Genomic DNA, 25,364 nt, shown 5'->3' on the forward strand with positions numbered 1-25,364 from the left:
TGGGACCGTTTGAAAAGATCTTAAATAATTGGAATCAAGTGATTTTTCTAACTGGCTGTTGTCTCGATTTCCTATCACACACGTTCCTTCAATCGGGCAATCAGTCATTTAGCCAATTTCAATGGAGAAAAGTTGTCCTTCTGCTGTTTGGTGTCATTATGTGTCCCACACTGAACATGGGGCCAGTGGAAGCAAAGTATGAGAGTCGTCTGAGGAGATCAGAAGGAAAATGACAGACCAGCATGTGAAAGGCAAAGGCGAGAAGATCACCATCTCCAAGCAGCTTGATGTTCCTGTGACAACAGTTGCAAATTTTATTAAGAAGTTAAAGGACCACATGACTGTAGCCAACCTCCCTGGACGCAGCCTTAAGAGGGATATCGACCCCAAAATGGGTAGAAGGATGATGAGAATGGCGGGCAAAAAGTCAAGGACAACTTCCAAAGAGAGACAAGCAGAACTCCAAGGTCGAGGACCATCAGTGTCTGATCGCACCATTTGAGTGACAATGGGCTCAATGGAAAAAAACACCCAGGAGGACTCAACATTAAAAAGCCAGACTGGAATTTAATAAAATGCATGTTGACAAGCCACAATGCTTCTGGGAGAAGGTGTTTTGGACAGACGAGACACAACTGGAGCTTTCCGACGAGTCACATCAGCTCATGTCCACAGATGAAAAAACAAAGCTTTCAAAGAAAAGAACACCAGAGCTACTGTGAACCATGGATGGGGCAGATGTTAGGTTTTGGGGCTGCTTTGCTGCATCTGACTTGGGGTGTTGCTTTGAGCCTGTGCAGGGAACAGTGAGATCTCAAAATTATTGAGACATTCTGGAGTGAAATGTCCTGCCCAGCATCAGGTCACTCGGTCTCAGTAAGGAACCAAAACACACAGCGAGAAGCACCCAAGAACGGCTGAGAACAAAACATGGGATGATTCTGAAGTGGCCCTCTAGGAGCCCTGATTTGAATCCTGAAGATCACCTATGGAAAGAACTGAAACATGCAGTCTGGAGAAGACCCCTTCAGTGTTGACCCAGCTGGAGCAGTTTTGTCAGGAGGAGCGGGCCAAACGACCTGTGACATCAAAACAAAGACTAATAGACTGAGTAACAGTTTCTACGCTGTTGCTATCAGGGCACTGCATGCCACCTCATCACCTCCAATGCAGCAGTGCAATAGATGACATCTTGTACAATAGTGTTCATGTGCAATTAAGGTCTTGTGTTGAATGTTTGTGTTCTACCTTATTTCTTCGTATCCTTTTTTTTAATTATATTTTATTTATATTTTGACCCCGCAGGAACTGCACCTAATTTCATTGTATTTGTTACAATGACAATAAAGATATTCTGATTCTGATTCTGACCTGTGGACAGCTCAAAGACCCCCAAAAATGAGAACTAAATTACCAGGTAGTGTGGTAGGCGGTAGGACTTTGGGGACTTTCAAAGCTCAACGTCAAGTTATTTTGGAATATCTAAATGAAGAGGATCGGTGAGCATGTTGGACTGAATGACCTGCTCTTGTCAAAATTGTTCTAATACACCAATAATGCTGCTTTGAAGCACAAGGCGGACCACCCTAATGAAATAATAGCAACTGTGTTAGTGGCTGCAAAAAATTGCAGAAGCACAGTCAGTGCAGCTGTTAAAAGAATAAGCAAACATTAAATATGTGATGCAACTAAAATATGAAAAAATGCAGCAAAAGCAAATGGGTGTCATCATTTTTGTTACTGTCTCTCGTTTGATGTGGGCAAACAGCCAAAATGGCCGACTAAAAGAGAGTTAAGCGGGAGCCAGCACTGATACAGCGCATTGCCGTAGCCCACCACACAACAAACCACCTCAGGATCCCAAATTAGGATACAACGGGTGACCCTTCAGCACCACAGTGTGTGAGGATTTTTTTTATGGTGGCTGGAGTGCCAGTCCTGCCACCAACACCCGGAGTTTTCCCTGCAAGTTGGAGGAAGACAGAGAAATGAAATTTTTTGTGGACAACTTCAACCGAAAACCAACTAAAACAATGGCATTTTCTTTTTAAAGTGTTAATGTATAGTTGCAATTTATTTAATGTACTCAGAAAATGTAAGATAAATAAATAAAAAAGAGTCATGTCATTTTCTAACCGGCATAATCCAAACCTGCAAGGTGGTCCTCCAATTTGCAGGGAAAACTCGGGGGTTGGTGGCAGGATTGGCACTCTAGCCACTGTAAAAAAAAAAAACCTCACCCTGTTCAGTGGGGTGGACGGCTACACACGGGTCCAAATCCAGGGTAGTTTGCTGTGTGGTGGGTGCAGCAACACAATGTGATCAGGGCATGGTCCAACCTCTCTCTTCATCCAGACAAGGGTTGTGGGGTTGGGGGGATTGGAGCCTATACCACCTAACACAGGGCACAAAAGCTTGTCTCCCACTCCAGAGAGAGGTCAATCGACCCACTTCTCCATGCCCAATCATCTCAGGGCCTAAATAATGGAGGGCTTTTTAGCTCTCAAAGTATCCCCAATCAGGTGACACCAATACCCTTTCCAGGAGGAGATTTAATGTCACCTAAAACAACATCAGTCTTAATCTAACAGAAGCATTTACATCAACTGGTCCACCTTAAAACTAAAACGACATTGCTGCCCACCTTGCTGCCAAAAATAAACACAAGTAACTTCGCACCCAAACCTGTGCTTGACATTCCCACTCGAATGCAAGGGCATTAGCTCGGCATGCCATTTTCAAAGTTGTGAGGTGATCTCACGTGCACATGCGCATTGCAACTGAAAGGCCGAGGCCTTGAAAACAACATGGAGAATGAGATTCTACACGAGTCGGTAATTCCTGACCTTTCTTTTTATTACACGAAATACTTGCAGTCACTGCTAGCACAAGTAAGCAGGTGAGCACACGATTGCAGAGCACATACCGGCTTGCCCCTCATGCTGATGCTTACAGTGGGAATGAAAAAGAGAGAAAACTTTTGGTTTGAGATGCAAGAATTAAAAAGAACTCACAATAACTGTCTTTTACAAAAACTAAAAAGGGAGAACACCTGCCTAGCAGTACACCTGCAAGCCGAAAAAGCAGAGCCCAGCTACAAGCATCGCCATCAATGCTTATCGTGCATAAAGCAGAAGGGGCTCACTGATGTCAAAAACTATTAGAGATCATAAAGGTTGCTTGTTGCAGTCGCCAGATTGCACTTCTCTTCTTTGTCTGCTCATATTACACACTCCAGTATTTCAGTCTTGCCACAGTTTGCTTTCTCTCTCGTTTGCTTGCTTGATGCTTGACCATACACAAGTTCCTTTAATTTTTCATTCCACTTCAACAATTTGGACTGTTTTGTTAAGTCTATTACATTAAATCCAAATGCAAATCCATTTTAAATTCTAGATTGTAATGCGACAAAACAGGACAAACACAGAAGGGGGGTGAATAGTTTTACAAAGCCCTGTATATAACGAGAACTTAACAAAGGCTTCCATTAATCTCAGCAACACTTATAACACACCAGTAGATCAGTTATTCACGTCTCTGCTGGGTGGCATATTGACATGTGGTAAAATTACTGCTAATATAAAGGACTAGCCAACCCGTGGCGTAGCATACGCCGTATAATCACACCGCTTTTTTAATGATTTTTAAGCACAGGGAAAAAAATGAACATTTGCAAAATCCGTAATTTAATAAACCACCAAGAAAAGTAACATTGCAACAATGCACGCTACGAACCAACATACAATCATCGTTCAGTACGCACTGCCTGCTCATGTGCCCGCCCCCAACTCCTCACCTGAGTCACTTTCGTCTGTGCACCTCTGAGCCACATTGTCTTTTCATTGTTCTTTGCGGTTCCGGCTGCTTTTCTATATATAATCCACTAAGTCACCCGAGCATGGTAGTAGCAAGGGGGTGGGGGGGGTGTGTGTACAAAGGGCAGGGACATAATCAGTGCGAGCGTATGACCTGCACTTACTGGGTATTCCTCGTTCGTGGGGAACAATTGCAAGCCCCGGTCCCCATCACGAATGGGGTTCAACGGCTTACCCACGCCTGTCGGCGCCGGGTAGACACACGTTGATCCATTCAGTGTAGCGTGCGTGCAGTACCGGGCATCCAAGGGCATCACAGACCTGTTAATGCTCAATCTCACGTGGCTGACAGCCACTTGTCCCTCTAAGAAGTTGGACACCGACCGCTTGGCGATCGCATAACTATTTAGCAATAGGGAGTCTCATTCATTTTCGGAATTAACCAGACTAATCACTCCACCAACTAAGTACGGCCATGCAACACCACGCACAGAATCGAGAAAGAGCTATCAATCTGTCAATCCTGTCCGTGTCCGGGCCGGGTGAGGTTTCCGGTGTTGAGTCAGATTAAGCAAAATTTGTGTGTGATGAGTTGTTGCATCCGGGCACATCAGCAGGAACTGTGAATGCCTTGAGAGCATGGGTGGACGCATGGCGGGGAATAATGAGTATCTATATATCTTCTTAGATATAGAAAGCATCTGATGCGGTGTTTGGTGAATTGTTTCAGTTTGTGAGTTAGCAGTTGTGATGGTTTTACACTCCAGTACATTGCAGTGAATGCTGGTAACAGGCGGGCAGGCGGGCGGGCGGGCAGGCGTTCTCGTCCCATGCTCTTAGAGTTGGTGGGCGTGTCTCTGTATCAGTTCGAGTTGTTGGGCGGTGCTCTGTCGTTTGTATCCCATGGTCAGATGACTTGGTAGATTATATATAGAAATGCAGCCGAAACCGAAAACAATAATGAAAAGTCAACGTGGCTCAGTGGTGCATGTGTACTGTAGCAGAGATGAAAGCGAGTTGGTGAGTTGTTGCGTCCGGGCACATGAGCAGGAACTGTGAATGCCTTGAGAATGGGCTGGGCTTTGTGAGTTGACTGACATGGCTATTTTTTGCGTATTCCATTGTTGTCTTCTGGCAGTGTGAATTCCTCGAGAGACAGGGTGTTCTTGTTTGGTGAGTTGTTGCAGTTTGTGAGTTAAAAGCTATGATGGTTTTACATGTTTGGTGAGTTGCTGCAGTTTGTGAGTTAAAAGCTGCGATGGTTTTACACACTGGTAACAGTCAGGTGGGCGGGCAGGCGTTCTCGTCCCATGGTCTTAGAGTTGGTGGGCGTGGCTCTGTGTTGTAAGCGGGCGTGGCTCTGTGAGTTGTCGGCATATCCCATCGTCTTAGTGTTGGTGGGCGGGTCTCTGTGAGTTGGTGGGCGTGGCTATATCGTGCATATCCCATGGTTGTCTTGCCTGTTCCGTCGGCTTAGTGAATTATATATATATATATATATATATATATATATATATATATATATATATATATAGATTCTAAGCCATTATACTAAATATGTAATATCAAGAGACGTTGTGTCTCAGTAAAGCCACCTCAGACCACTCCACAAAGTGAAGTTTTATTAGGAGGTAACCTCGCAGAGATGAATAAACACTTTACTGATGCTTTGTAACTGTAATGGAGACCCAAAGGACTGTACATTAAGGTCTTGTTACTTAAGGATAAATAAGTAACAGATGCATTTTTGCAGTACCTAAAATGTTACTGAAAACTGTTTCAGAAATAATAAAATAAATTTAAAAAAGTGACAGAGTTAGCCAATGCTACCCCTCATTACCCTCACCCTAAATTGCAATACGCTTTAACTGAGAAAATGAGAAAAAAATATAACGGTTATCACCAAAGTGCCAATGCAACTTCTCCTTAACCTCACACTAAACTGCAAAACACTTTAATTTAGAAAAGAAGAAGAATTTAATTTAGAAAAGAAGAAGAAAGCGGTTAGCGCCTAAGCCCGAGAGGCCTTCCTCCTCCCTGACCCTTCACCAGTTCCACTTGCATTTTACAGAGAGAATATTTCAGTAAAGCTTCCTTGAGAAATCCTATCAATGAAATCTGCACAACTGAATCAAATCAAGTATTATAGCAAAGCTATCAAAAACAAGTTGTCGAGTCCTTCCCCAAGAGTTTTCCACATGACGTGCACGATGACAACATAGAAATGCAGTAAGTGGTCAAGTAGCAAATGAGTGCATGTGTATTCATTCCTGTTGCTAGGAAAGATCTGGTCCAATCAATGAACTCCAGAAGTCATGAAATTAGTGGATTAAGGTCCACCTCTGTGCAATCAAAGTGTCACATGATGTCTGTTCTGAAAAGCCCCCTGATTCTGCAACACCACTAAACAAGCAGCATGAAGACCAAGGAGCACTCCAAACAGGACAGAGACAAAGTTGTGGACGAGTACAGACCAGGGTTGAGTTATGAAAAACTTCGAATTTCCCATTAAATCCATTAAAACAAAATGGAAAGAGTATGGCAACTGACAAGAGAAGGCCACCCACTAAAACTTGCACACATGGTATGGAGGGCATTAATCAGAGATGCAGCGAGGACACCAAGGATAACAGTAAAGGAGCTGGAAAGATCCACAGTGGAGTTTGGAGTATCTGTCCATAGGACCACTTTAAGCAGTACACTCCACAGAGTGGGGCTTTATGGAAGAGTGGCCAGAAAAAAAGTCATTCCATAGAATAAAAAAAAGAAAGAAAAAGAAAGAAAACACATTTGGAGTTTGCCCTACAGCATGTGGTGGACTACCCAAACACATTGAAGAAGCTTCTCTGGTCAGATGAGGTTAAAATTGAACTTTTTGGCCATCGTGGGAAATGTCATATGTGCCACAAACCTAACTCTTTCCTTCACCCCGAGAACATCATTCCCACAGCGAAGTATGGTGGTAGCAGCATCATGCTGTGGAGAAGTTTTTCATCCTGGTCAGGACTGAAGGAAGATGGATGGCACTAAACACAGGGCAATTCCTGAGGACAACCTGTTTTTCAGTCTACCAGAGATTTGAGACTGGGATGAAGGTTCACTTTCCAGCAGGACAATGACCTCACTGTTAAAGCTACACTGGAGTGGTTTCAAGGGAAATATGGAAATGTCTTGGAATGGCCTCACCAGAGCCCAGGCCTCAATCCAATAGGAAACCAACCTAGGAATTCAAATAGGTTCTGGGGGGTTAACACATCAATACTGTAGGGGAGGTAAGAAATTTAAATAAAACAGTGCAGCATACAGAGGAGGGGAGGCGTTTAGGAAAGCGAGGGAAGTTCAAGAAGTTAACATAAAATTAGGTGTGTCGTATTCAAAGGAATTACAAAAAGTTAAGCAAGTAATAATGTAGATACAGAAGAACTGAGTAGAGTTGGTGGGGGTTGAACTGAATTTAGGTTTGCCAAGTTTGACTTTATTGTATGGAATGTCACGTGTGTTTACTAAATTCAAGTAAAAATAAAGAATAAAGAACAGGGCACTTAATTAGGGAAAGGGTGTCAATAGCGATGTTCTTTAAATAAGAATATTGTAAGAGTGGACAAAATGAGCTTTGTGATGTTTATAAGGCACAAACATCAAGTGGTACTGAAAAAATTAAAATAACAGTGAAAGCTTCAGAAAAATATTTAGGATTACTAGGTATCACATGAGAAACATTCAATGAAACCTTGATGGGGGGAACGTCATCTGCCCAAAACTAACAGATTAACATACTGTAAGGGAACTGGAGAAGTTTGATTGGAAACGTTCTGCCTTATATATAAAATATATTCAGGAAATATGGCTATTACTATGCTTAAATTTTCAGACTGCTCGATATGTTACAAGGTGGGACAGACTAACTGAAAATGTTGGCAGTGTTGCCAGTTTCATTAGAAAAGGGATAGAGTATAGAGTTGGGAATGTGGATCAAAAAGCTGAAGCATTAGCTGTTAATTTTCAATAAGATTGAGGAAGTGAAGGTAGTAAATGTGAAATTGTCTATTGACTGTTTAGACAAAATGGGACTCTGATATCCAAAGCGACGTATGTTGTGGAGTTTTTAACACCCATAGTCCACTGTGGGTTTGTGAAGGAACGGACTGGAATGGATTGAGTATTTCAACACGTATCATCTGGTATGTATTAATTATGGTAGGGCTACAAGATATAATATATGAAATAATAAAGAAACTGATCTGCTGAGAAAATAATCGGCTGTGCTCTCCCATCTGTTGCAGACCTGTACACATCTCATGTCACTAACCATGTCAAAACGATCACCACGGACTCATCTCACCCTGCTCATCACTTATTCCAAAAATTCCCCTGTGGTAAACGCTTCAGGTCAATTCAAACTAAAACTAACAGACACATTAATAGTTTCTTTCCCAGAGCCATAGCCCTCTCATACCAGTAACACAGCCTGACGTCTTTGTATATTCATGCGTTGTGTCAGATACTCTATGAATGTGTGTGTACGCTGTTTGTACATGTATGTGTGGGCACATAAAAACACACTCACACTTACACCTGCACATCATTTGCACATCTCCTTTACAATTGCACTATTCTGCAAACTTGTATCAAGTTTTCTTTTTAACTTATGCTATTTGGGTTATTTGTATGTGATGTTGTGTTCTGTTATAAGCACATCCAAATCCACCAAGTCAAATCCCTGTATATGGCGAATAAAAGGGATTCTGATTCTACAAGTAAGCCCGCGATTCTCTAGAGAATCGTAAATCCAAGAATGGCAATCAGTTTCTGTTCCGTCCGATATTTGGATGGATGACATATCATGGAGGGTGGGTGCGTCTGGGAAAATGTCATTTAATTCAATAAGCATATCTGTACTAAAGCGGTTTCGTTTTGTGGAGACGTGATTCCGTTGCCTTTGCTGACAGAGTGAAGCACAGCAAGTTTAGTTTACAGGTTGTGGTGTTTGTGTGCCAGCCACTGAGTCTGGGAAGCCGCTGGGTTTGAGTCTGTGACCGTTATGTGATCTATATTACTGGCACAGTGGATTAGAGCAAGTGTAGTGTACAGGTTGTGTTGTTTGGGTGCCACCTACTGACTCTGGGAAGCCGCTGCGTTTGACTCTGGGGCGTGCGCCACGGCGCAGTACGTATGCGCCTCGGTGGGAAGCCGCTGCGTGATGAAATATCATGGAGGGTGGGTGCGTCCTGGGACAGTTCATTTCAACGCGCTTCTGTTATTGTTTTTCTTCATGCAGTCTCGTTTTTGTTTTTTTATGGCTGTGTCGTCGTATATGCGGTGGTGTGGGCGGTCGCATCCGGGCGGCTGTACAACCTGGCGTGCACGCATTACCTCAGGTTTACTTCACAGGTCGTAGGCATGGTAAAGTTTCCATTTAATTCAATAACCCTATTTGAACTAATACAGTTTCTTTGTGTGGGCACCTTCGTTCATTGTTTTTATCCATGTTGTTTGGGCACCACCTACTGACTCTGGGAAGCCGCTGCGTTTGACTCTGGGGCGCTGCGCCGCAGTGCGCATGCGCTTCGGTGCATCTGCCGCGTCCGCCGTGCATAAATTAACTGTCGTTTAGTAATATAGATAGATCTTGTGTTATTTTCTAATTCATTGGCTGAAGTAAGCTGGTGGAATGTTGAAAATTAGGTAATTTTTAGGGAGTGATCACTTTGGGCGGTAACTTTGTATGAAGTGAAGGAGGCTAGTGTAAGAAGATGGAATGTCAGCAAAGGAAACTGGAACAAACTGAATAATAATATTAATAATATTATGTGAGCAGTGCCTGATAGGGATACACGTAGAGGGAGGATGTGGACTTGTGCAGTGAGAAATTGTGTGAGAGAATACAAAGAATGGCGTTGGAAATGATTCCATAGAAAAAGGATGCTAAGAGGAAAAGGGTTGTACTGTGGTGGAATGAAGAGTGCACAAAAGCAATTACAATGTGTGTACAATGCAATTACAATTACAACGTGAATTACAATGCAATTAGGAAAATAAGGAAAAATCATTGTACAGATAATTTTATTATGTATTAAAGGGGTTGGTTGTAAGAAAGACGTTGAAATGGGCTTTCTGTGAAAGTGTCGGGAAAGAGAGTTCAGTTACAGGTGTCGGGAGAATGATGAAGAAAATGGGAGAGGTTCATACGGATATGAGACTTCCAGCATTAACTAATAAGGGAAGCGTGATGGAGAAGGCTGAATTACTAGCTAAAACTTTTATTAAAATACACAGTGAAGGCAATTTGGCTGAAGAAATTAGGAAACATAGGAGTGATAATCCCGGTGTGTTGCAAGCAAGAAGTGGCGATGACGCTATTGAGGATGCAGAGTTTTCTTTAAATGAATTTATAAAATTGGTTGCAAAAGCTAGGAGAACATCTCCTGGAAAAGATGACTTATGTTATTGCATGTTTGAAAATATGTCCGAAATATCAATAGAAGGAATGCCGAAATTCTATAATTATATTTGAAGGGTTGGGTGCATTCACACTTTGAGGAAAAATGCAGTAGTGATTCCAGTCTTGAAAACAGGGAAATCCCCTTCAGAGCCGACTAGCTATAGACCAATTATCACCAACTTCTCACTTCTGTAAAACCGTGGGACAAATGGTAGCAAAACGATTAAACTATTTGCTAGAAAAGAAAGGAGAAATGGTTGGTCATCAAAATGGATTTAGGAGAGGTAGAACGACCCTGGATTCTATTTTGAATTTCTAAAAGATGACATTAGAAAAGCAGAGGTCAATGAGGTATTTGGAGTAGCGGTGTTTCTTGATATTGAAAAGGCGTATGATACGCTATCGAAGGAAGGACTTTTAGTTAAACTGAGTAATTTAAAAATAGGTGGAAGAATGTTTCATTTTGAAAGATTTATGCAGGTAAGGGTGGGAACAGAATACTCCAAATCATACAAGTTAGACAATGGTGCCCCGCAAGGGAATAGGTGTAGCCCATTATTTAATATCAGAATTTTTCTAACATTGGAACTGGGGTTGGTAAATCATTTTATGTGGATGATTGTGTATTATGGTTTAGAAGTAAATATTTCAGTTACACTGTACATAAAATGCAATTAGCTATTAACAGGGTAGAAGATCGAGTCCGGTTGGGTTGAGGACCATGCATTGGTACAGGATGTTGCCGCACCCACCACACGACGAAACAGCTTGGGATCCCAGCTGGCAACCCCCTATGCGGACACGTGGTCAAAGTCAAAGTGAACGTTATTGTCATCTCAACCATATACAAGTATACAGATAGACGAAATTGCGAAGCTCAGGGTCCACAGTGTACGTGCAAATAATAAATTAAAAATAGAATTAAAATTTAAATTAAAATTTAAATCCAGTCCCACCCTCCAGAAATGACCATCTATGTACCACAGCCAGGTGTTATGTGAGTGTCCCCTTGGCCTGTGAGGTGGATCAACCTCGAGGAACTGCGCCACATGGCAGTAGTGCCGTAACTGACGCTCCCTCACAATGCAGGTAATGTGCCTCATTCAGGACTCCATGAGCAACGCAAACTCAAACCAGTGGGATAGAAGAATAAGCACATAAGTGGGGTTTTCAACTTGTCTGTAAATAAAACTAAAGTGATGCATTTTACAAAGACGATAAAAATACCTACACTTGCAATTGAATAGTCAAACTCTCAAAGATGTTTCAGTAATAAAACGCTTGGGCATGTGGATGGATAGTAGGCTTACATGGAAATCCTGTAATCGGTAAAATTGTAGATAAATTTAAAGGGGTACTGAATATTGTAACACAACTGTAAGTTTAATGTCACTGTGCTCTGTACAAGAAATTATTTTATAAATTCGTTCACACGTGCAGGCCAAAGTTAGCACACAGGGGCCAGTCAGCATTTAGAAACCACTAGTCTAGCAGTTTGGAGAATGAAGGGGACAACTGCAAAGGCATTGTACTATTCCTGTATGTTAGAGATGAAATTGAATCCTTTCCTTTCCTTCATCCATCCGGAAAATCCTTTCAGCGCAGTGACAAAAATGACAAACTATACACAAAATGTTGTCATAGCTTTCTTTAATGACGATTTACACGGCATAACAGACAAAAGGAAGTCAAGTTATTTTTTCTCTTTTGTGCTTTTACTGCCGTATCACTATGGGAGGGATATCGTCTTTTACATTATATCCATATAGTTTCTGGCTACTTAAAACACCGTAATTTAAAAGAACTTACTCCAACTAGGGAGCAATTGCCCTAAAGGAAACAAATATTCTCAGATGTTTTTGTGATTAAGATGCTACCAGAAAATCACTATTGACAATTTAAATCTGTTTAATGGGTCAGTATTCGAGTTTGGATGTGTGGCTTATGGGCTTGCTGCACCTTCAAGATTAAAATGTATTGAGGTGCTACAAGCACAGGCTCTAAGAATCTGCTGTGGTGCAACGAGATCCTCCCCAGTTTCAGCCATATTAGTTGAAATGGCAACAGTTGCCGTTACAGCTTCAAAGATTACAATTGATGAACTGTTGGAGCAATTTAAGATGACATAGAAATAATCCTACTGTTAAAAAAGATGTTGGGAATATCATAAAAAGTATAATTAGCTTTGGATTAGCACATAATCTGGGTATACCGAATTATGAGAAACCCAACTCTAGTCTGGGGTATAACACCCGGTTGTTTCCATCACCAACAGCTGATCTAATATTGCATGATTTAATAAAAGAAAATCAATCTGGTATACAAGAATGGAAGGTTGTTAGTCAAAATATTAAAGAGAAATTTAATGGAAAGATTGCAATTTTTTTTACAGATGCATCTAAAGAAACTACTAGTGGAAGGGTTAGAGTAGCTGTTCATGTGCCAAAATTCCAGGTGAAAATAGTTATAAGAATTACAAATCATTTATCAGTATATACAGCGGAATTGGTTGCAATCATTCTAGGATTACAGTGGGTTGAAGAAAAACAGGGTTGTAATATGTTCAGATTCATATTCAGGACTGATAAGTATTAAAAGTGGACAGACTAATTGTAGATTAGATTTGATCTTATTCTTTCGTCTGCTCCCATTCAGGGTTGCCACAGCGGATCACCTCTTTCCGTATCTCCCTGTCCTCATCATCTTGCTCTGTCACACCCATCACCTGCATGTCCTCTCTCACCACATCCATAAACCTTCTCTTAGACCTTCCTCTCTTCCTCTTTCCTGGCAGCTCTATCCTTAGTACCCTTCTCTCATTATACCCCTAATCTCTCCTCACTCACATGTCCAAACACAATCTCACCTCTCTGACTGTCTCCCAACCGTCCAACTTGAGCTGACCCTCTAATGTCCTCCTTTCTAATCCTGTCCATCCTCGTCACACCCAATGCAAATCTTAGCATCTTTAACGATATTAGAAGTTAATGGGATTTTATTTTGCCTGCAAAATATGGGTATATATGTGGGTTTCTTATGTGTTCCTACACGTAAAGACCTTGATGAGAATGAAAGGGTTGACGGTACGGCTAAAGGGACTGTAAAATGGTCTGCAGTGGATATAAAGATCTCAATTAATAAAGCTGAAGCTAAAGCATTGATTATGACTGGACTGTAGCAAAACATATAGAACAATTAGGGGAGGCATTTGTACAAAATATATAAAAACTAGCCATGTGCGCCCAACTACGTTGCGCGTGTTAAAGTTGTCTGTGAAGGGCCATACCATGATAAATTATTCCCTATATCAGTGGTTCTCAACCTGTGGGGCGTGAAGTAACAAAAAGGGGGGTGCAAAGATTTGAAAAAAAAGAAAATCGAAAATATGAAAAATACATCTATTAAAACCAAAACAAATTAACTTAAACTACATTCTGATACTAAAAAATTAAATATAGAGTTAGATAAATGTCGATAAAAGTTAAGTAGGTATAATAAAATATGCATTTATGATATATCATTAACAAGGGGGGCTCCGCCCCCTGCTCGCTTCGCTCGCCTACCCCCGGCGTTGGGTATCCTGAAACACATTAGTTGAGCTTGTTCGTCGTGGAGCCGTGCCCGCTTTGCTTGCGGCATTTCAGACGCGTGTTGTAGGCGCCTGCATACATTGATTTTATCCAGCCGGGCTTGTGTTTGTATATCCATCAGTTGAGCTTGTTCGTTTTGAACCCGAGTCTGCTGTGCTTCCGCAGTTTCAGACGCGCGTTGTAGGCGCCTGCGTTCATTGATCTTCTCCAGGTGAGCTCGTGTTTGTATCATTGAGCTGTATTGTGTTTGAATTCGGTGTAAAGCGTTCAGCGGTGTGTACAATCCCAAGCAGCACATAACTCCTAACTTCACTCCGCAGTAGTGCCACGCACAATATGGCGGTGACGCCTGTGCCTTCCGTAGTAGTGCCACTCACAATATGGCGGTGACGCCTGCACCCTTCGCACTCTCTTTGTGGACCTGTGGGGCCCCTGGAGCCTCTTCTGTTTGAATCCGGGCTGCATCGCAGAATCCTCTTTTTGGCGTGGCTGTGTCGTTAGCTATGGGCGCCTTGTTGCTTCATTTCTCATTCATGTCAGTTGAGCTGTTTCGTTTTTGGGAGGTGAGTCGTTCGTTTGCGGTGGATACGACCTCGATTGCGGTTTATGAGACATGCGCTGTACGCGCCTGCGCAGTACGTCTCATGGTCCCACCGCTGTGTACCTGTGTCCATGCCATCCGGTTTAGTAAGCCTGCGTCCATGCCATCCGGTTTACCATTCTCGGTTAGTAATCGCCCCGGCTTATATATCGGAATGTCTGACACCTTATATTCCAAATCGTAACCTCAGATCCTCAACTGAGTGTCTCCTTAGAATTCCAAGAGCAAAACTTAAAAGAAGTGGTGAGGCGGCCTTCTGCTGTTATGCACCTAAAATCTGGAATAGCCTGCCAGTAGGAATTCGCCAGGCTAATACAGTGGAGCACTTTAAAAAACTACTGAAAACACATTATTTTAACATGGCCTTCTCATAACTTCACTGTAATTTAATCCTGATACTCTGTATATCCAATTCATTATAATAACTGTTCATTCAAAATCTGTATTAACCCCTACTCTCTCTTCTGTTTCCTTTTCCGGTGTCCTGTTGGTGGTGGTGTGCGCCACCACCATCTACCCAAAGAACCATGATGTTCCAACAATGATGGATGGATTAAAAGCCAGAAGTCTGTATGACCATCAGCATCAAGTGACTCCGTGAGAACCCTAACTACAAAGAGGACTATTTCATTTATGTTAGGTAGAATGCCCAGAGGGGACTGGGCAGTCTCGTGGCCTGGAACCCCTACAGATTTTATTTTTTTCTCCAGCCTTCTGGAGTTTTTTTTTTTTTGTTTTTTCTGTCCACCCTGGCCATCGGACCTTACTCCTTTCTATGTTAACTAATGTTGTCTTATTTAATTTCTTATTTTGTCTTTTATTTTTCTTCTCTTCATTATGTAAAGCACTTTGAGCTACTTTTTGTATGAAAATGTGCTATATAAATAAATGTTGTTGTTGTTGTTGTTGTTGTAATATGGATTAAAAAACAACAAATTGGTATTAGTGGGCTCCTTTCAAAAAAACGTTAGGGGGTGCGATTACAACTGTTATGAAAACTCGGGTCGCAAATACTTAAAGGTTGAGAAACGCTGCCCTAATCGAACAGGAAAACATCCATCTGGATTTTGTCTGTAGTGTGATCAGCAAGAAACAGCAGAAAACATAATAATTCACTGTGAAGCATAGAAGGAGTAAAGAATACAACTTCAGGCAGCACTTAAAAGAAATGGGGATTAATAGCTTTGCTACTAACCGGCAATTTATCAGTATTAAACGTCTATAAGGCTTTATGAGGAGATTTAGTTTGAGTTCTAAATTGAGTTCCCCTCTTTTCTTATTCTGCCCCACACTCCAGTCGGTGGCAGTATTGCACCATATGAGGGTCTGTCAACTGTCATAAAAAGCCACAAGAAGCAGCAGCAGCAGCAGCAAGCTCATCAGCTCACAACTGGCAGTTGGGACTTGGGAATGTCCATCCCCGTCTGTAATGATTTTGATGTGTGGGAGCTGGAGAGAGCACTCCAGCCTGTAGATACTCTGTTACAGTTTATTGGAAATGTACAGAAGATAATCGGGGAATTGGAGAAGATCGCCAGGATGCCATTGCAGAAGGCAGAGTTGTACCTGTGGCAACTTGGGGTTGGACATCCTCCCCAGGTAGATGTGGCAGTACAGGTAAGTGACACCAGTACCACGCAAGAAAAAGGGACAGCTGAGCGAATTGCCTCTGCAGGTTATATGTGAGGGAAAAAAGTAGCCAGAGGTCCGACAGAGGATATCTGGGCCTGATGACCAACCGCCTGGCAGGGGAGGAGAGATCCAGGGCAGAAAGAGATGGAGTGGCTTATTAGTGCTGGCATCTGGGCTCACCCGCCAGCCACACCCCTAACAGGATGGCAGGCATTGCATACAGGTCAAATGGGGTGCAGACAGAGTGGGGGCTCTCCTCATGCCATAGGAAGACTCAAGACTGTTGTATCAGCCCCAAAGGAATAAAGGGGAGCCACAAGGAAAAGAACGGGTCTCCTGACACTGCAGCAAATGAGTCTGTGCACTCGCATGTGCCCGAAGGCCGCTCTCTGAGTGGGTGCAGGGATAAGCAAACCTTAGCTGGATGTGGGGCAGAGCAGGTCATCCCATCCTGTTTACGAACCTGCGGGGCTTGGGCGCCAGGAAAGAGGTGGCTGTGCTATGAATGCCAACCAGGTCATGGCTGGAGACATTGCCCTTGCAGGGAACCCGGAAGGCAATGCTGGCGCAGCGTCTCTCTGCTGCTCTATTTCTGTCTTGGACTACCTGATTGTGGGCTCTCCTGGAGGAAAATGACCCTTGCAGGACTGAACACTTTGTTACATTGTGGAACAGACAGCCAGGATGCTTTCTTAAGAAAAGTGCCCTTGCACAGGGCAGTACATTCCTTTGAACGACAGAGAGCAGCCCACCTGGCATGAAACAGTGCCACGGGTTCAGAGCATGGAAGCTCAACCCTACTGAGGCCCGTGGTCACTGCCGGGGGTGCAGGAACGGCGGAGTCCTCCTCTGCAGGGCTGCCGCTACTCCCGGACGTACGCCTGGAAGGAGATCATGGGGCACTTTCGGGTGCCCTATAAAACAGTGGTACTCAAACTGTGGGGTGGGCCCCCCTAGGGGGGCACGAAGATGTGGAAAAAAAGAAAACAAGAATCGAAAATATGAAAAATACATCTATTGAAACCAAAACAAATTAACTTAAACTGCATTCTGATACTAGAACAATAAATATAGAGTTAGATAAATGTCAATAAAAGTTAAGTAGGTATAATAAAATATGCATCTATGATATATCATTAATTAAAAAAGAGCAAATTGGTATTAGTGGGCTCCTTTCAAAAAAAACGTTAGGGGGGCGCGATTAAAACTGTTATGAAAACTTGGGTCACAAATACTTAAAGGTTGAGAAACGCTGCTATAAAAGGAGCTACCCAACTTCATTCAGAAAGCCAGAGACGGGAGGAAGAGGATGAAGCTTGTGAGAGGAGCGGAGGTGGGGGGGGAGAGAGAGAGAGAGGGGGGGGGGGGGTACAAGAAGAAAAGATTGTGCATTGGTGCTTTGTGCTTAACGTACTGTGCTACCGTGGGGAACGAGAGGAATACGTATCCCCTGTAAATAAAGATGTGTGTGCTGCAGAGACTTGGGATGGCGTCTGGCTGTGTCGGGTGCTTGGGGAGCTGTACACCCCCTGGTGGTCACAAGTGGCATCCCAGATGGGAGTCCCTAGCTATGTGTTGGCAGGAAACCCTTTTTTGAAAGTTTTCTTGTAGCCAACACACAGCACAACCACACACACACACACACACACACGCACACGCACACACACACACACACACGGCAGGGTGGCAGCACACACTATGTGTGCATCCGGCACCGCCGTGAGTGGCAGCCTTTTCAGCAGCTCTGTGTATGACTGTATATGTATGTGTACTTTTCTACTTTTATTTTTCTATGTTTATTTATTGATCACTTCTATTACTTTATTTTATGTGGATTCCTTCCCTGGACACACTTACTTTTACAACGTGGGCATGGATTTTAACACGCCTAAACTCGCCTATTCAAGTACTCAACTTCGGGCGCTGAGAACAAATGCCAGTGCCGGTGTGGTTCCCTATTTACCCGACGAGGTAAGAAGGCGGTATCGTGGCAGCAGAGCCGGCACTAAGCTAAAAAAGAAGCGGCTTGCGAGAAAGTGCCGTTTCAAGCCTTCGGTGCCTTCTGTGATTCTGGGGAATGTAAACTCAATCTCAAATAAGATCGACGAACTGGCTGCGCTGGTGAAAAATGTAAGGACCTACAGAGAATGCAGTTTGTTGTGTTTTTGCGAAACCTGGCTAAATAACACCATCCCAGATGCCAACGTGGAGCTACCCGGGTTTAGCACAGTTAGAGCGGACAGAGATGCAAGTACCTGTGGTAAGCACAAAGGAGGAGGACTCGCTCTCTATGTTAATACACAGTGGTGTCACTCTGGACATGTTAACGTCAAAATCTCCACTTGCTGCAGGGATATCGAACGTTGGCCGTAAGTTTACGTCCCTACTATTTGCCCAGAGAGTTTGGACATGTCATTGTTGTTATTGTATACATTCCTCCTCGGGCAGACGTGGAGTCAGCAAGTGACATCATCCATTCCGCTGTTGCTAAGTTACAAACACAGCACCCTGAGGCGCTTGTGCTAATCGCTGGAGACTTTAACCATGTGACGCTGGACAAAACATTACCTGCATTCTCCCAGTATGTGCACTGTAACACCCGGGGAAATAAGACTATTGATTTACTTTATGCAAACGTTAAAGACGCATACAGCGCCACCCCGCTGCCTGCGCTTGGGAAAGCAGATCATAACCTGGTTCTGCTTCAGCCTCACTATAAACCAAAAGTTAGAGTCCTACCTGTAACCACACGATCATTCAGGAAGTGGACTCCGGAGGCTGAGAATACTCTGAAAGAATGTTTTGGAACTACAGACTGGGATATCCTGCAGGGATCTCATAGTGAGAACATTGAGGAAGTTGTTGACTGCACTACTGACTACATCAACTTCTGTATGGACATTGTAGTTCCAGTAAGAACAGTACGCTGCTATGCTAACAACAAGCCATGGATTACAAGTGACATCAAGGGCCTTTTGAATCAGAAGAAAAGGGCTTTTAAAGACGGTGATCAGCATGAGCTCAAGCGCGTGCAGAAGGAACTCCGAGTCCAACTCAGGGCGGCGAAGGAGCAGTACAGGAGAAAGCTGGAGCAGAAGTTGCAGAATAACAGCATGAAGGAAGTGTGGGATGGGATGAAGATCATCACTGGCTGCAGCTCGAAGCGGGGTGCCACCATTGAGAAAGACGTGAAGAGAGCAAACCAAATGAACAACTTTTTTAACAGGTTTGACCACCCTAACCCACTCTCACTCTCACCTCGGAGTACTGCACCCTCCACACATCCTTCTGCTGATACCAGCATAGGAAAGACATCCCCACCCATAATTACAACAGTGCAAGTGAGCAGAGAGCTGAGGAGACTTCGTGCCAGCAAAGCAGCGGGTCCAGATGGAGTATCGCCACGACTGCTGAAGGTCTGTGCATCGGAGCTGGGAGGTCCTCTACAGCGCATCTTCAACCTGAGCCTGGAACAGGGGAGAGTCCCGAGGCTTTGGAAAACATCTTGTATCACCCCAGTCCCAAAGGTATCACGTCCTAGTGAGCTGAATGACTTTCGGCCTGTTGCTCTGACATCACATGTGATGAAGACCATGGAGAGGCTGCTGCTTCACCACCTTAGGCCACAGGTTCAACACGCCCTTGACCCTCTGCAGTTTGCATATCAGGAGAAGGTGGGAGCGGAAGATGCCATCATCTATATGCTACACCGATCCCTCTCTCACTTGGACAGAGGCAGTGGTGCTGTAAGAATTATGTTTCTAGACTTCTCTAGCACCTTCAACACAATCCAACCTCTGCTCCTTAGGGACAAGCTGACAGAGATGGGATTAGATTCATACCTAGTGGCATGGATCGTGGACTATCTTAAAGACAGACCTCAGTATGTGCGTCTTGGGAACTGCACGTCTGACATTGTGGTCAGCAACACAGGAGCGCCACAAGGGACTGTACTTTCTCCGGTCCTGTTCAGCCTATATACATCGGACTTCCAATACAACTCGGAGTCCTGCCATGTGCAAAAGTTCGCTGATGACACTGCTATCGTGGGCTGTATCAGGAATGGGCTGGAGGAGGAGTATAGGGACCTAATCAATGACTTTGTTAAATGGTCCGACTCAAACCACCTACACCTGAACACCAGCAAAACCAAGGAGCTGGTGGTGGATTTTAGGAGGCCCAGACCCCTCATAGACCCAGTGATCATCAAAGGTGACTGTGTGCAGAGGGTGCAGACCTATAAATATCTGGGAGTGCAGCTGGATGATAAATTAGACTGGACTGCCAATACTGATGCGCTGTGCAAGAAAGGACAAAGCCGGTTATACTTCCTTAGAAGGCTGGCTTCCTTCAACATCTGCAATAAGATGCTGCAGATGTTCTATCAAACAGTTGTGGCGAGCGCCCTCTTCTACGCAGTGGTGTGCTGGGGAGGCAGCATGAAGAGGAAAGACGCCTCACGCCTGGACAAACTGGTGAGGAAGGCAGGCTCTATTGTTGGCATGGAGCTGGACAGTTTAACATCTGTGGCAGAGCGAAGGGCGCTCAGCAAGCTCCTATCAATTATGGAGAATCCACTGCATCCACTAAATAATGTCATCTCCAGACAGAAGAGCAGCTTCAGCGACAGACTGCTGTCACTGTCCTGCTCCACAGACAGATTGAGGAGATCGTTCCTCCCCCAAACTATGCGACTCTTTAATTCCACCAGGGGGGTAAACGTTAATATTTAACATTATACATAGTTATTGTCTGTTTTTTCACCTGTATTATTATCATTCTTTAATTTAATATTATTTATTGTATCAGTATGCTGCTGCTGAAGAATGTGAATTTCCCATTGGGATTAATAAAGTATCTATCTATCTATCTATCTATCTATCTATCTATCTACTACAGCCACCCAAAGAGCCACACAAGACGAACTGAAGTTCCGTCCTGTCCTGTATGGGCAAACGGAAAGCCAGGCATACACACACACAAACAAGGTATTTCAAAAATGTGGACTATATTGTTAAGTCCATTACATAAAATCCAAACAAAAATTAATTTTAAATCCAGACTGTAACGCGACAGAACACGACTGAATACTTTTGCAGTGCATTGTACGTAACAAGAGCTTAATGAAGGCTTCTGCTGATCTCCCCAACACTTACAACAAACACCCCAGGAGATCCGTTATTCATGTCTGTGCTGTGCAGTATACTGACACGTGGTAAAATGACTTACTAATATGAAGGATTCTCATGTCTTACACTAAATAAGTAACATCAAGAGAAACGTCTCTCAGTTAAGCCCCCTCAGATGAATGAATGCTTTCGCAAAGGCGCTGTATAATGTTAAAATGAGTACACTGTTACTTCCCCGTCATCTAAGTCATTTAACGTTTTTTTGTCGTTACTCCTAAAATGATCGACTTGTTTTCCGCATATATGGTAAGAAAGGTTTTACTAAAATAAAACAAAAAAAAAGATTTAAGTCTTTTCAACAAAAGGTAATGGTGAGCAGCACAAGGACTCGTCTGTTTTCTACTCTACATTATTAGCCATTTTGAATTCTAGTGGTTTCAGGCCCCTGGTGAACTCCGCATGGCCGCTGTGTGCCATTACAATTCAATATTGTTATTTTGAGTATTCCTAAGTTGGTGTTCCAGCTATAACAACGTAGATCTGTTCATGCCTGATGGTTTATTTTATCGTATCTGTTGATGTTCGTTTATTTTAACTGAAAACTAATTTCCCGGCGTAAAAAGTCTACCTAAACTAACATTGTATATTCACTACATGAGTGCAACTGTATATTTGTGGTTTCTTTTTATTTATTTTCCATTTCCCCAAAGTTTTGATAGAAACAAGAGATGCAAATTACAAGCCAATCTAAAACAAAAAAAAATTACACTTCTCAGTTTAGACTTCCTTTAAAATATTTTATTAAGCAACTAAAGGATGAGCTCATTTGATGTAAAAAAAAAAAAAGAAAAGGGCAGACACTTGAGGTTTCAATTGAAACTTTTAAAGTTTAAAGGATTATTATTTCAATAAGAACACTGCTAGCTAATAATACTGGACGCTTAGCAGCGACAAAATGCCAAGTGATCTGTCAGGTCCTGTGATGTGATGGCCTTCTCAGCAAATCCAAACAAGTGGAAGATCCTAAAGCACACAAGATCAGCGCGTGGAGCGCCGGAAAAAAAGCTGCTATCGTGTGCCTTTGATACTCGCAGCGCTTCCTAACATCACCCTCATGCAAATGTCAAGCCACAAGTTTGCACTTATTTAAAAATAGTAATGGTAATAATAAAGATAAATAAACAGGATCTGTCATAGCCTAGCATGTAGCAGAGAGCGAGTGGAGGAAATCGGGTCTACTGAGCTCCTAAATCCTTAAGTTCTTCAACACACATTGTTTTTTTTTTTCTAAATGTCAAAAACAAAATAAGTAAAAGAAAATTAAAAAGCTCATTTCCATTATTCGGTAATTAGTCTGACTTATAACTGGCAAAGAAAAGAACTTCAGGTTAAGCATGCAGAGAAGAGGGAGAAGGGAGGACATTACCTACCTTGGCACCAACTCATCCAAAGAAGGTTCAAGAAGATCCCTGAAGAAGGAAGCCACCTCATGGCTGGTCAGAAGAAGAGCAAACAAGTGAAGTGGTGATGGTGAAAATCTCCTGCAGATAAGAGGAAGTGATGATGATAATTTCCACATTTTTTTTTACATATTTATGAGGAAGCAAAAACCACATTTGAGCAAAAGAGTGTGATTAAGCAACTCTCTTTCAAAATAAAATGCAGCTTTATCTGAGCTGCGGACTATAAACTGAGGGAAGTGAAGGAGAACTGGGGTTAAGAGAAACTTGAAGTGCAGATGGTGCCTCATGTACAGCGATAGATCGATAGATAGATAGAAAAGGCACTATATGATAGATAGATAGATAGATAGATAGATAGATAGATAGATAGATAGATAGATAGATAGATAGATAGATAGATAGATAGATAGATAGATAGATAGATATGAAGGCACTATATAATAAATATATAGATAGATATGAAAGGCAGTATATGATAGATAGATAGATAGATAGATAGATAGATAGATAGATAGATAGATAGATAGATAGATAGATAGATAGATAGATAGATAGATAGATAGATAGATAGATAGATAGATAGATAGATAGATAGATAGATAGTGCCTTTCACATCTATCTATCTAATAGATAGATAGATAGATAGATAGATAGATAGATAGATGTGAAATGCACTATATAATAGATATAGATAGATAGATGTGAAAGGCACTATATAATAGATAGATAGATAGATAGAAGATGTGAAAGGCACTATATAATAGATAGATAGAAAAGGCACTATATAATAGATAGATAGAAAAGGCACTATATGATAGATAGATAGAAAAGGCACTATATGATAGATAGACAGATAGATAGATAGATAGATAGATAGATAGATAGATAGATAGATAGATAGATAGATAGATAGATAGATAGATAGATGTGAAAGGCACTATATAATAGATAGATAGATAGAAGATGTGAAAGGCACTATATAATACATAGTTAGATGTGAAAGGCACTATATAATAGATAGATAGATAGAAGATGTGAAAGGCACTATATAATACATAGTTAGATGTGAAAGGCACTATATAATAGATAGATAGATAGATAGATAGATAGATAGATAGATAGATAGATAGATAGATAGATAGATAGATAGATAGATAGATAGATGTGAAAGGCACTATATAATAAATAGATAGAAGATGTGAAAGGCACTCTGTAATACATAGTTAGATGTGAAAGGCACTATAGATAGATAGATAGATAGATAGATAGATAGATAGATAGATAGATAGATAGATAGATAGATAGATGTGAAAGGCACTATATAATAAATAGATAGAAGATGTGAAAGGCACTCTGTAATACATAGTTAGATGTGAAAGGCACTATAGATAGATAGATAGATAGATAGATAGATAGATAGATAGATAGATAGATAGATAGATAGATAGATAGACAGACTCAGGCACTATAGTAAAGACAGACAGGCAGATCGATATGGCACTATGTATATAGATAGACAGATAATGCACTATATGATATATAAATAGACAGACTGACAGAGAGACAAGGCAGTATATAATATATAGACAGACGGAGAGACGGATAGATTCAATATGGCAACAAGATGAGATTTGAGGAAATGCCACTGCGATACACTTAACTTTTCTTTAAATACGGTTTCAAACATATTCAACATTGCATGTGCACTTTATAAAGAGATAAACGATAAAAAAAGTAAGGTTAGAAACAAACGTATATAAACTGTTCAGTCCTCAGCTGAAATACCTTTTTTTTCGGAGTGTAATTAACCTTCGCTTACATTTACAGTTTTGCAGACGCAGCCTCTCAAACTCCGTCCCACCTAAAGAATTCTTGCCAACAAACTTAAGATTCCCAATTGGATGCCTTCCGTGTATTACGCTGCATAATTAATACCTGTACACCCATACGCAATGGAGATAGATGATCAGAGATCTAAATAGTAATTATGTATGTTCGACTACGCGAGAAACGAGAAAGCGAGCGAAGACGTTTGTAGATTGCGAGGTTCGCTTCATCGCGTTATTTGCAGCGGAGGATCGGCTTTTCCACAGACCGTTAGCCTCCAGTTCTCTGACCGGCCCGAAGCGAGTTATAAAACTTTCCCCCTGCCGCAACACAAACAGCCGTGAAGCTTCACGTGGGACACGCAATCCATCTTTTCTCTGGGCACACTATTATTATCTCCTCGTCTCATTTGCCCAGATGTGGTTAAGATACGTATCATTGGCAAATCGTCTTAGCGTTTACAGTAAAGAAATATACAATGTAGAGGAGTTGAAATTTACCATACAGTCGTCTCCATGTCGTAGAGACATAGGGCTATGCAGCTTCGCGGGGAATGTGCGCATGGACATCACCTCACCTCAAATGCCCAGCTGTGGAACGACAGCACGTGGAAAACGCATGCGCAATCCATTTTAGTTGCATGGGGAAAAAAGAACAACATCTCTACCAATCAACCCCAAACCACACCACACCACACCGAGTATTACAAAGGTGTGCCTACAAGCCACGCGGCACTGGAATGTGGGCTGGGAAAACTACCTAAATATAATGAGGTAGGCGGGACACTGTATTCCTTGGACTGAAAGAGGAACAGCTGCCAATCAGCCATCATGTTAGCCAATCAGGAGAAAGAAGTCCTGAATAG

At 42.2% G+C, this 25,364-nt stretch overlaps 1 protein-coding gene across 1 annotated transcript in view; it reads right to left on the bottom strand.

Annotated features, from left to right (window-relative positions):
- The window catches only part of LOC114659720 (tyrosine-protein phosphatase non-receptor type substrate 1-like), a 104,606-nt gene extending 79,446 nt beyond the window's left edge, over positions 1-25,160 (bottom strand). Inside the window, exons 1-2 of the mRNA XM_028812347.2 lie at positions 25,000-25,160; positions 22,640-22,750 (exon numbers count right to left, since the gene is read on the bottom strand). Of these exons, the coding sequence (XP_028668180.1) occupies positions 22,640-22,700 (61 nt within the window). The 5' untranslated portion in view covers positions 22,701-22,750; positions 25,000-25,160. The remainder of the gene's footprint in view (positions 1-22,639; positions 22,751-24,999) is intronic.
- Between the last annotated feature and the right edge of the window lie 204 nt (positions 25,161-25,364).

Source organism: Erpetoichthys calabaricus, chromosome 10, assembly GCF_900747795.2.
Source record: "Erpetoichthys calabaricus chromosome 10, fErpCal1.3, whole genome shotgun sequence".
Classification (NCBI taxonomy): Eukaryota; Metazoa; Chordata; class Cladistia; order Polypteriformes; family Polypteridae; genus Erpetoichthys; species Erpetoichthys calabaricus.